General features: G+C 39.7%; 1 protein-coding gene across 3 annotated transcripts in view; it reads left to right on the top strand.

The window, feature by feature from the left end:
* Positions 1 to 13,221, top strand: part of LOC137064601 (DNA-binding protein RFX7) — a 94,165-nt gene extending 80,944 nt beyond the window's left edge. The window contains exons 3-10 of one of the 3 annotated variants that reach the window (XM_067436021.1): positions 1,376 to 1,461; positions 1,880 to 1,918; positions 2,046 to 2,168; positions 2,614 to 2,730; positions 3,747 to 3,831; positions 3,913 to 4,120; positions 6,293 to 6,594; positions 8,176 to 13,221. In XM_067436021.1, coding sequence (XP_067292122.1) covers positions 1,376 to 1,461; positions 1,880 to 1,918; positions 2,046 to 2,168; positions 2,614 to 2,730; positions 3,747 to 3,831; positions 3,913 to 4,120; positions 6,293 to 6,594; positions 8,176 to 11,787 — 4,572 coding nt within the window. In that variant the 3' untranslated portion in view covers positions 11,788 to 13,221. The remainder of the gene's footprint in view (positions 1 to 1,375; positions 1,462 to 1,879; positions 1,919 to 2,045; positions 2,169 to 2,613; positions 2,731 to 3,746; positions 3,832 to 3,912; positions 4,121 to 6,292; positions 6,595 to 8,175) is intronic. The other 2 variants (XM_067436022.1, XM_067436023.1) reach the window with 2 other exon arrangements.

Genomic DNA, 13,221 nt, shown 5'->3' with positions numbered 1-13,221 from the left:
AGTTGAATCAGTTTACAATCAGATTTTAGAGTTGAATCAGTTTACAATCAGAATTTAGAGTTGGATCTCTTTACAGTATTTAATATTCAAAATAGCCACAGTCAAAAAGAGCATGTGTTTTGGTTCAGTGATTGGCTATAGCTTAGCAACAATTGTTACTGGCCAATCAGAGGCCAGATAACTACTTCATACAGATGTCATACTGTTCAGTAGCCAGAATCATCATCATAAAGCCTTTAAAGAGTCAAACAGCTTCCCTATTCAGGCTGCCTGTTTGTCGTTATACAATACCCCATATATCAGTCCTAGAATTGAATGGGTTGATTTATAATGGCTACCTGGTGCATTTAGGAAATAACTAGTCTTTATTTACTGTTCATTGGCTGTCAAGCCTCACCCTATTCATGAGCGCCGGTTTCCCCTAGCAACAATGAGGCAAATAGAGTAGGAAGAGGTGAGAGGAATTCACTCTGAGCAGCCAATTGAAAGCGAGGTGGGAGGAGCCTGTGCTGAAACGATGTGTGTGTCAGCATTGACATGCATGTTTACTGACAAGGTTTACATGGCAACTGGCTAAGAGCAGGGCAGGATTGCAGGTTTTCTGGCACTGCTCGTATGCGCAGACACGCTCCAGTATTGTGACTCGAGGGGAACTGGTTTTCCCATTTGAATGCGCCAACCTTGCGGAAATAAATGCAGGAGAAAATGGGGAAGTCCTGACGGCGGAGTCTTGCATGGGCCGAAATATTTTTTAGACTACTGGATATCCATATTGAAGCATTAATCATGGCCTTGATCAACCTTCAAGTGACTTTTAGTATAATGTGTGATGATGGTGTGGTTTTATGATTTTGTGCTTAATTGTTTTTGTCCCCACTTTATATTAGTACTATGTACTTACATCAAGAAATAAGTACAATGTACTTATTGTGTTCAAATTGTATTGCAAAGCACTTTTGCTAATATTTAGGGTGGAAATGTGTGTGAGTTTAGGTGTAAGGGAAGTGCCAACTGTGTAATTATACATGTAACTACAGAAATTAATTACAGATGTAATTACATTACAATGTAAGTACACAATAAATGCATTGTATCGCATGATTAATTACAATGTTAGTACATAGTAGTTAAGGCCACCTGATATAAAGCGGGTCCCACATTATAACCATATAGGGTATAAAACACATCCGTTCTATAAAATGCTTGGTATGATTTTTAATAAAAACACCCCAAAAAAGTTATTTTCTTAGGTTAGTCCTAGAATTGCACTGGTTTTAACACTTTTCTCACATTTAATGACTGTTAACATGCTGGGTTTTGTTTTTTAGAGCACAAATACTGTCTAAAAATGCCCTTGTGTCCTTCATTCACGCAGCAAGATGTTGAGAAGTTTACAGATATCGAAAAGCTCTACCTCTACCTTAAGTTGCCTTCTGGTCCCAGTAGTGGCAATGAAAAAAGGTACATGTTACGTTTTAAATCTATTCATTCCTTTCCATATTCCCCCTCCCTTCCTTTTATGATTTGAACACCTCAAAAAACCATTTGTGATTTTGTGCTTTGCGATATCCAATACACTCACAGCATATATATATATGTCTGAGGTTTATTATTCGCTCATGTTTACATTCGGTGAAACATGCACAGATGCATTAATGAAACTAATCGAGAATTGTACAAGTGTCCTTTTTCGTTGTAATATTGCCTAATTTTGCGTTTTGTTTTGCATCATGCTGTCACATGAGCTAATCATTTCACCATTTAAATAGATTCTGTGTAAATTATGACATTGCAATACCAAGCTTCCTGTGTTTTATCATTTGTTTCCCCTTATCTGTCCATCATGTCAACCCCTCTTTCCCAACATGATGTCCAATAGAACTGAAAATCAGAGGGGCTCTGCAAGTCCTGCACTATGGTACTACAACTTTAACTATATCAAAGGGAAAAACATTTGTAACGTGATATATTATACCGGAGCAACACTCATCTTTCTGCGACAGCATCGCTGTTTCAAGCCGTCTCTTTCCTCTTTTTCCCCGTAGCGACCAGAATTCCATGTCGTCCAGCCGGACTCAACAGATGTACGCGTTCAACTGGATCCGAAATCACTTGGAAGAGCACCCGGAAACCTCACTGCCAAAACAAGAGGTGTACGACGAGTACAAGTGAGTGCGGTTTAGTGCAGAGACGGAAACACTGCAAAAAATGCTCTTCTTACTCAGTATTTTTGTCTTGTTTCTAGTCCAAACATCTAAAAATTCTTACATTAAGAAACATTTACAAGACAAGTAAAAGTTATTGTCTTGTTTTGGGAAGAAATAACTCAAAATGAAGAGAGTTTTTGCTTAAAATAAGATAAATAATCTGCCAATGGGGTGAGAAAAATAATCTTAATTCAAACAGAAAACAAGATTATTTTTCTCACCCCATTGGCAGATTATTTATCTTATTTTAAGCAAAAACTCTTTTTTTACTTGTCTAGTAAATGTTTTTTAATGTAAGAATTTTTAGAAATTTTGACGCGAAACGAGACAAACAATACTAAGTGAGAAAAGCATTTTTTGCAGTGCAGAAAGTGTTTGCTTGTGCTCACCGGCTTCTGTTTTGCAGGAGTTATTGCGACAATCTGGGTTACCATCCTTTAAGCGCAGCTGATTTCGGGAAGATCATGAAAAATGTGTTCCCGAATATGAAGGCACGTCGTTTGGGCATGAGGGGCAAATCAAAATATCCTTTTCTGTGGAAGACATCTGATATATTTCGATTGTGAAGTCTCGTATTTACAGTACACCTAATGCAGTATGTCTTTTGTAGGGCTTTATAATTTCTGTGATGAATCCTATCATAACTGAATTTACTGTACAAAGAATTTGATGAATAAATAAAAAGCAGGTCAGTTCATAATCCTGCGTGTGCTGTAGGGTTGCACGATATTGGAACTTAGATTGTGATATTTAGTTTTTTTGCAATATATATTGCAATTAGGGCTGCAGGATTTGGGGAAAATATTGTGATTATTCTGGTTAAAATTGCGATTTGCCATTTTATAAAAATTTACCAATTAAAAGGGTGTAGGTATATAAATATATATATATAAAAATACTGTAAGCACAGTTTTCATTTGTAAAAAATAAATAGATCCATATTTTAATAATGGCAATATTTTCCCCAAATCGTGCAGCCCTAATCGCAATTGTTTTAGTTACATTTTGTGCTTCTATATTTTGACTAATAATAATAATGATTAAATATTATTGCTAATAATATATTTAATATTTTAAAAAATAAGAAATATTACTATTACAGTAATATTTTTATTATAAAAATTAAAATTGAGTATATAAGAATAAATATAAGAATAGTAATTATTTATATTTTACAAAAAAACTAAAAACCTGTGTACATGCATGTATATATTTAAGATTTTTTTTTATATCTAAATATAAATCATTTTACATATATATATATATAGTTATAATAAGTTAAGTTTTATAAATGTGTGTATAGGCAGTATAAATATGCAAATATTTCTTAAACACATATATGGAGTGTGTTTTTATACATAATAATTATTCACAGTACACACACATATAATGTAAACATAAACTAAACATGAAATTGTGATTATGGATCGAGTGTCCATAAAATTAATTTAAACTGATTTCATAGGGCCCTACTTTTGAAATATTATATCTTTGATTATATGTGAGAAGTCATTGTTTTGAACCTTAATAATGCATCACGTACTGCTACAGCGGTCTGAGGAAAAAGGCGTTTGTGCACATGCCGTCGCTCCCGAACCTGGACTTACACAAATCCGGAGATGGGGTGAGTATCCTGTTCTCTAGCGTTACTAGTCATAACTGATAAACCGACCTCCTCTGATCTGATCTGTCTGATCTGCTGTAGTGTGAGTTGTTGGAGTCGGCCGGACAGTCCCCCAGTGCTGAGGATGAGATGCGATCGGCAGCCTGTGGTCTGGTCTGCGAATGGGCTCAGAAGGTTTTGAGTCGCCAGTTTGACAGTGTGGAGGAACTGGCTCGCTTTCTTCTGAACAGCCACTATATAGGCACGAAGTCCATGGCAGCTCTTACTGTTATGACTGGAACCCCAACAGGCAAGACACACAAATTACTTCACATAAAAACCTAGATGATGCATGATTAAATGCTTAGTTCACCCAAAAATTACACCCTTTATTAACCCTTTAATTACACCCTTTATTAACCCTTTAATTACACCCTTTGTTAACCCTTTAATTACACTCTTTATTAACCCTTTAATTACACTCTTTATTTACCCTTTAATTACACTCTTTATTAACCCTTTAATTACACTCTGTATTAACCCTTTAATTACACTCTTTATTAACCATTTAATTACACCCTATATTAACCCTTTAATTACACTCTTTATTAACCCTTTAATTACACTCTTTATTAACCCTTTAATTACACCCTTTGTTAACCCTTTAATTACACTCTTTGTTAACCCTTTAATTACACTCATTGTTAACCCTTTAATTACACTCTTTGTTAACCCTTTAATTACACTCTTTATTAACCCTTTAATTACACCCTTTATTAACCCTTTAATTACACCCTTTATTAACCCTTTAATTACACGCTTTGTTAACCCTTTAATTACACCCTTTATTAACCCTTTAATTACACTCTTTATTAACCCTTTAATTACACCCTTTGTTAACCCTTTAATTACACTCTTTGTTAACCCTTTAATTACACCCTTTGTTAACCCTTTAATTACACTCTTTGTTAACCCTATAATTACACCCTTTATTAACCCTTTAATTACACTCTGTATTAACCCTTTAATTACACCCTTTATTAACCCTTTAATTACACCCTTTATTAACCCTATAATTACACCCTTTATTAACCCTTTAATTACACTCTTTATTAACCCTTTAATTACACCCTTTGTTAACCCTTTAATTACACCCTTTATTAACCCTTTAATTACACTCTTTATTAACCCTTTAATTACACCCTTTATTAACCCTTTAATTACACTCTTTATTAACCCTTTAATTACACCCTTTATTAACCCTTTAATTACACCATTTATTAACCCTTTAATTACACTCTTTATTAACCCTTTAATTACACCCTTTATTAACCCTTTAATTACACCCTTTATTAACCCTTTAATTACACCCTTTGTTAACTCTTTAATTACACTCTGTATTAACCCTTTAATTACACCCTTTATTAACCCTTTAATTACACCCTTTATTAACCCTATAATTACACCCTTTATTAACCCTTTAATTACACTCTTTATTAACCCTTTAATTACACCCTTTGTTAACCCTTTAATTACACCCTTTATTAACCCTTTAATTACACTCTTTATTAACCCTTTAATTACACCCTTTATTAACCCTTTAATTACACTCTTTATTAACCCTTTAATTACACCCTTTATTAACCCTTTAATTACACCATTTATTAACCCTTTAATTACACTCTTTATTAACCCTTTAATTACACCCTTTATTAACCCTTTAATTACACCCTTTATTAACCCTTTAATTACACCCTTTGTTAACTCTTTAATTACACCCTTTATTAACCCTTTAATTACACTCTTTATTAACCCTTTAATTACACTCTTTATTAACCCTTTAATTACACTCTTTATTAACCCTTTAATTACACCCTTTGTTAACCCTTTAATTACACCCTTTATTAACCCTTTAATTACACTCTTTATTAACCCTTTAATTACACTCTTTATTAACCTGTGTGGAGCACTTTTTTAATGAATGTATGCACTTTTATGATGGATAGATGCACTTTTATGAAGATAGATGCACTTATGATGGGTAGATGCACTTTTATGATGGATGGATGCACTTTTATGATGGATAGATGCACTTCTATGATGGATAGATGCACTTTTATGATGGATAGATGCACTTTTTTGGGCTTCAAAATCTCACTCAGTTACCCTTCACTCCCATTATAAAGCTTAGAAGAGCCAGGATATTATTAATATAACTCTGATTGTGTTTGGCTGAAACCAAAAAGTCTACACTTATATACACCTAGGATAGCTTGAGGGTGAATAAATGATGGGATAATTTTTATTATTGGGTGAGTTATCCATTTAAACTGTTTGGACATGTGTGAAATCTGCCAGTTGTATAAAGATATTCAGGCTGTTGGTTGTAGCAGATTCTGGAAGCACTCTTCAGGAGTCTTTCTTGTGTGGCATTCTGTTAATTTCTTGTTTTTAACGTGAACCTATTTCATAAAAATGGCAGGTATGAAAACCCCTACGCCAGCCTCTGCGTTTGTGCCAACTGGTGAAGCCAACTCATTCCAGCCCCAAGTGAAGACTCTCCCTTCGCCGTCTGTGGACGCCAAACAGCAGCTGCAGCGGAAGATCCAGAAGAAGCAGCAGGAGCAGAAGCTCACCTCTCCTTTGCCCATCGATGCCCAGGCTCGACGGGCAGAGGCGGGCACACCTGTCCCTGGGTCCAGCCTGACCTCTGGAAGTCCTGCATTGCTGTCCCCGCAACCAACCATAGGCATTGTGGTCACTGCTGTCCCAAGTCCCATCACAGTAAGGATATTTTGGTTGCTAACAGAGTAGGGCTGCACGATTAATCATATTTTAATCACGATAGCGATATCTGCTTCTCTCGATTGATTTCAAATAATCGTCATGATATTGGCCCATTCGTTATTTACCCTTTAAACGTGTTTTTTCTCTGGGATTTGCGTTATCTTGCATTGGTAACGAGCCTCCACTCAGTCATGCTCGTGGTTGCCGGATGCAAAGAGCCTAAATCCCCCAAATAGAGCTTTTCCCTTAAAAGAATATACTTTCCTCCCTGTGTTTTACTTAATTTGTGCAATCTGGCAACTCTGTGCGTGTGTCCTCTAAATGCGGAAGAAGCACTGATGATCTGAAAACACACGCTGGAGTTTAGCGATCGATCTCCACAGCCAAATCATACTTCAGTGAAAGTGTCTCAGCCAGTCTTTGCTTCTTCACAAGCCAGTTGTACTATTTGTGTGACAAAATCTGCCATGATCAAACCTTCAGCGATGAATTTCAACAAATGCACCACGGATCTCCGCCTTAGAGGTGGCGAAGGTGCATTTATTCTGCAGACGTGTGACAATACAATCTGGAAATTGTAATGTTAGTGTGGTTAATGATGATGTTTACGGAGTTTGGTCTTTTAATATCACTGTCTTAGTGCATTAAGCCACGTTAAGCGTTTTTCACGTTAAGCGTTTTAGAGCGTCCCTAGCCAGAGTCATTAATATTTTATATTAAAGAGCATCGTTCTTTGCTTTATGAATTTGCAGGGCAATCTGAATCTGTGGTCTGTCTCATTTGCAAACGAATTGTGTTGCTTTAAAAATGTAATGTGAATACAGATTACAAAGCGTTCACCAAAACCATGTGTTTTGTATTGATTTACCATCTAACGAAGTTATCATAGTTGGTTAAATGAAGTCGGTGCGCCACCTACAGGCCTTTTGGGTGAAGTGTAGGTTGGTAAAGAATATGCAAAATGGCCACAACTACATTATCCCTTTTGATAGAATAATCGTGATTATAATTTTGAGCAATATAATCGTGATTATCAGTTTAACCGTGGGTGTTGGAACCATTGTGTGTGTGTGGGACAAGACTCACCCACTTTTTACAACGATATCACTTTTATCATCTCTAATTCAGCACATATCTGTTTACCTACCCCGAACTGATAAACACATTATTAAACACGTTAGACGCTTTATTTCCATTTTTCTTAATATTTTCTTCATTTTTATTAAAAATAAATGCCTTTCCAATCTGATATGTGATGAAAAAAGGGAGTAGAGCGAGTTCGGCAAAAGGCGGATTCGAACCTTAGATCGATTTGCGTCAAAACTTAATGCCATGTGTCTTACCCCTACACTATTGCCACAGTAATAAATAAATCAGTGATTTTCGTAATTTTGTCTTTCCCAATCAATCGTTTAGTAAACGGCAGTATATTTGTGTTATTTAATGTAAATGGCATCCCCACATTTTATTTGCTTCCGACGCCAATGAGTTTAACCATTTTCGTGCAGCCCTACAACAAGTATTGATGATTGGATATTTCTGGATGGACAATTGCTTCATCTATTGTTTTGTTTGCAGGTTCAGAGAAACAGGCAACTAATGACCTCTCCAAGTCCGGTTGGGGCAGCAGAGGGAAAAGTTGTACCGGTTAACTTCCAGGTCGTGACACAACCTGTTAAGCAGTCCCCAAAAACACCCCAGAATATCTCTGCCAGCCCCGTCGGCGACAGATTGGCCAGACACAGATACGCCCAGATTTTACCTAAACCTTCCGCCACAAGCGCCATTTCACTTCGCTCGCCCCCAACGCTCCTCATCACCAACAGCCCCCTCAAGACGGTGATGCCCACGCCCCATGTTAGCTCTGTAAATGTGGTCAAGATGACTGCAATATCGCTAGCGCCCAACAGTAGCAGTAATAGTAGTACTCCTACCCCATTACGACCTGCATCGGCAGGCATCGGTAGCACAGCTTCCCAGGACGAATCTAACCAAACCCAGCGAGCTCAGAACGGGACGTCTGCCACCTCTCTTCAGATATCTGGATTTGGGAAAGCTGGGCGTCCTTCCACAACCCCAACCCCATTAGCGTCCACCATTACCAATGAGGTGAAAGTGACATTTGAAGCTGTGAATGATGCTGTTGATAAACAAAGCACTGCGTCAGGGGCAAGTACAGGACAAAAGAACGAAAGAGCCACTAAATACAGGGCTTCCAGTGAACCCTCTCTGCTTATTAAGGCGTCCCCTGTGCCTGAGAGAGTTATAAGGGCCAAGAGTGACTCCACAGCCCCTTCAAGTACAATCATGGAGGCTCTTGCCCCAAGCAGCAATAACAACAATGATCAACCAGAAAGTACTTTGTATTTAACTGTTACTAGCCAGAATGTAGACGCCGAGTTGTCATCCATTTGTGCAGTGGCAACTGCAAGCACTTCTTCTAAAGATGCTGGTCTCTGTCTAAAAAGCCCTCGAAAACGCTCCGCGTCTGTTTTAGAAACCCATACAATCCCCGTTAAAAGAGTATTCATTTCCCAGCAACCTTTGGATGTTAACAGCAACGCCAGGCCTGGTCTTGTAATAGCAGCTAAGAAGATCCAGAGACCTGGCACCCCCGCGAGACCAGAGAGCGCTCCATGCAAAGTTACGCTCAAACATAGTAGCTCTCTTCCGACGCAAATATTGGCTCTTTCCGACACTCCAATTGGACTCTCCCAGACTGTTAATCATCGAATCGAGAATGAAGTTACCGATATAAGTCTGGATGAAACAGCTTCTGCATCTTTATTGCAACAAATCCCAAGTCACCAACAAATCAGCAGTGCTGTTTCTCAGGAGGTATCGGCTGTAAGTGAGCTCAAGAGTTCGCTGCAAGACTTCTCGCAACAAATACAAGCAGAACACAAGCAGAACGCAGCTAATCCGTTACCATTGATGGCAACTGAGACCTCTAGTCAGCTCTCTCTTCAGCAGGATATTGTTGATTTTGCAGGAGCTCAAACTAGCATTGACTATTTCCCCTTCAATGACGACGATATGACCCAGGATAGTATTGTAGAAGAGCTCGTACAGATGGAGGAGCAAATGAAGCTTAATAGTAGCTTGCAATCCTACCTAAGTTGTGTGGATATATCCCTACAAGGTCAAGCCACAGTTGGGCAAGGAACGATCCTATCTCCCCATCAAACAAGTACACAGTTTTATCATTCGTCCCATAGTAGCGCAACGCCAGTTCACACGCCAACCCCAACTCCTACACCAACACCAACTCCTACTCCAACTCCTACATCTGAAATGCTACCAGGGGGGCATAGCATGACCAGAGAAAGCCCTTGTTCCCGAATGGCCCCTATTACCCCGGTGGATAGCATCTTAGGTGGACGTCATACACCTATTAGCACTCCACTATCAAACTGTAGTAGCAGCGTCCCCCCGAGTCCCATCGAATGCCGCAATCCCTTCGCATTCACTCCTATCAACTCCAGTATAACTGGATATCATGATGGTAGTGTTGTGTCTAGCAGTCCAGTGAAACCCATGCAAAGGCCAATGGCCACACACCCGGATAAAGCCAAGCTGGAGTGGATCACTAACCGGTACAACAGCACCGCAGGGTCCCCGGTTATCTCCACCAACTCCAATATCGGCATCCTGCCGAGTTACCAGGATCTAGTCGAGGACCATTTTCGTAAACCTCATGCATTTGCCATCCCGGGCCAATCTCTCCAGTCTCAGTCAAGGCATCAGGATGGAAACTTGGGACGGTTAACCGTTTCTCCAGTGCAACAAGGACAGCAAAACCCTCTTAGTAGCAAGCAGGAAAGTTTTGCGGTGCCAGCTCCGTTGGACAATAAGGGGAATGGAAGCGCATCTGGAGGAACATTTCGATGTCGGAGCGTTAGCCCGGCGGTTCGTCAGCGTAATCTAAGTGGCACTACAGCACAAACAGTCACCACGCTACGGTCTGTCGTTTCTCCCTTTAATTGCCCCCTAACATCTGAGGTCTTAAACATCCTGTCCAACAACCAGTCTGTGGTCAGTGCCAGCAGTTTGGCCCAGAGGAGCCAATCAGTGCCACTAAACATCATGATGCAGTCCGAACTCTTGCCTATCAGTCGCCAGGCACAGCAAAGCAACAGCGCCAAGATCACCACAGTCCTCCTCAGCAAGATGGACACGGACGGAGACGATGCAGTGCGAGGGCTGGGTGTAAATAACCTTCCCGCCAATTACACAGCACGGATGAACTTAACCCAAATCTTGGAGACGACACAAGGCTTCCCCGGAGGCCCCAACTCTCAGAACCAGCCTCTGGACTCAAGCCCTTCGCCATTTGACTTCCAGAAGACGGCTTACCTCATGAGCACGGCAGAGGAACAAGTCACCTTCTCCAGTGGTGACAATCAAGCACAATCAGGCACAGGACTGCAGCAATCGGAAGAGCAGCTCGAGCTACAAGAACCACAACTGGAGCTGCAAGATCAATGCCTACAACTCCAGACTCAACAGCTGCAACTTCCAGATCAGCAATTGCAAATCCAGGACCAACAATTGCAATTACAAGACCAACAATTGCAACTCCAGGACCAACAGATGCAACTCCAGACTCAACAGCTGCAACTTCCAGATCAGCAATTGCAAATCCAAGACCAACAATTGCAACTACAAGACCAACAGATGCAACTCCAGGACCAACAATTGCAACTCCAAGACCAACAATTGCAACTCCAGGACCAACAGTTGCAGTTGTCGGACCAACAACAGCTACAAGAGGATCCAGATCTCACCCAGCAATTGTTGCCCCAAACCTCGCAGCAGGTTGTGGATCAGGAGCAGCAAGAGCAACTGGATTTCAACACTACGGTCAAAGATCTCTTGGGGGAAGACAGCCTCAACCCTAGTTCGCAACTTGTTGGACAAGTGGCGTCAGAACTTAGTGCGGTCGCCTCTGACTTTTCCAGCGATATCCGGTTGACTTCTGACCTTTCTAGTAGCATTAATGACCTGAACACTTTGGACCCCAACTTGCTGTTTGACCCCAGTCAGCAGCAGGACCAATATGAAGATGCCACACTGGAAGAATTAAAGAACGATCCTTTGTTTCAGCAGATTTGCAGCGATACTGTGAACTCTGCTGGTTTCGATTGGCTGGAGAATAAAGACCAGCCAACCGTGGAAATGTTGGGATGATATTATTTCCTATTCCTTTACTGTTGATGTTGCTGTCGTCGTCGTTGTTGTTTCTGTTCAGCGTTTGTTTTTGTTTTTTTGTATTGCGACGTTTTGTGTATCCAAAAAATATTGAATGACGTGTCTGTGCAGCAAAAATCTGGATGCTTTGGACTGTCCAGTGTAAAGTGCCAGCCTGAGGTAAATCTCTTACAGGCATGTGCTTTATTTACAATTGTTTTGTTTGTATTACTGTTGAATTCATAGATCATTCCAGTCATTTCTCCCTATTATTCAAAAGTACGGTCAAATATTTCATCATTCAATGAGACATCACCCGGTGCACAAGCATATCCTTGATTTAATTCAGTCTTTTATATGTTTCCATCCACTAAAAACAGTGGATATTGAGAACCTGCATGCAATATTTCCAAGTTGACTTTGGGGAGACACCCTTTTCTAGGTGGTCGTACAAGTATCTTTTATTGTGGCTTGAGAGCGTATTAAAATATCGTAAGTACAGCAAAGGTGAAATACCACATCTACATATCGTAAAACCAGTCAGTTCAATGAACTGTAAAAGATTTTAGGTGCTACTTGGTGCTGAACTTAAAGAATCGCATTTACTGAATCTCTCATCAGCCGTTATGTTTCGTCAAAGTGGTTTTACACATTTTTGAGGGGGGAAAGTTATCCAAGGCCATAAAACTTGTACTGTTAAAATCTAAACTGTTGGGGAGGGATGAGATTTGTTCTATATACGTTCGTTTTTCCAGAAAAAAAGAAGACTCGTCTGCCTTATTTCCAGAGTCTAAGGCCTTATTCCATCTCATAAAAGGCTTTGTTCTGAATTCAAGAACTTGGTGCACTTAAAAAGAAAAAAATTAGTTGTGAATTAGCGGGGAACTTTCTGGATCGTCTCTTTAGATGGTCGCTAGCCATTTGTAGGTTTCTGCGCCTTTTTTTGCACATCATTTCAAACTGGTAGTGACGATGGTATGGTGATGGCTAGATGTCCTTTCCAACTCGAGATCGACAGGCAAACCTGTGTAGTTTCTCCGGCCTTAACTCCATACCAAAGAGAAGCTGTCGAAGAGCAAGAGACGCCGCGGTATTTCCATCTTCAATTGGCGGCAAATGGGATCTTGTAGGATGCGGCAATGTTTCCGATCGCGGGATGAATCTTGTGTAAATTATGTATATTGCGGATGTACAGATAACTACGGTTGGGGAGCATGTTGTACACATTGACAAAGGTTACATTTCTAGGTTGTTCAAGGTAGTGCGACATTTGTAAAATAAAAAAAATAGGACATGGTGGTCATTATGAAATTTCCATTTTATCCAGACGCCACACGGCAAAATGCTCTTCTTATTTAGTATTTTTGTCTTGTTTCCAGTCCAAATATCTAAATATTCTTAAAGCAAGGTGCGTTTACTAGATCAGTAAGAGAT

This window comes from Pseudorasbora parva, chromosome 25 (assembly GCF_024679245.1).
Source record: "Pseudorasbora parva isolate DD20220531a chromosome 25, ASM2467924v1, whole genome shotgun sequence".
Taxonomy (NCBI): domain Eukaryota; kingdom Metazoa; phylum Chordata; class Actinopteri; order Cypriniformes; family Gobionidae; genus Pseudorasbora; species Pseudorasbora parva.
This window is presented reverse-complemented; position numbering and strand designations above follow the sequence as displayed.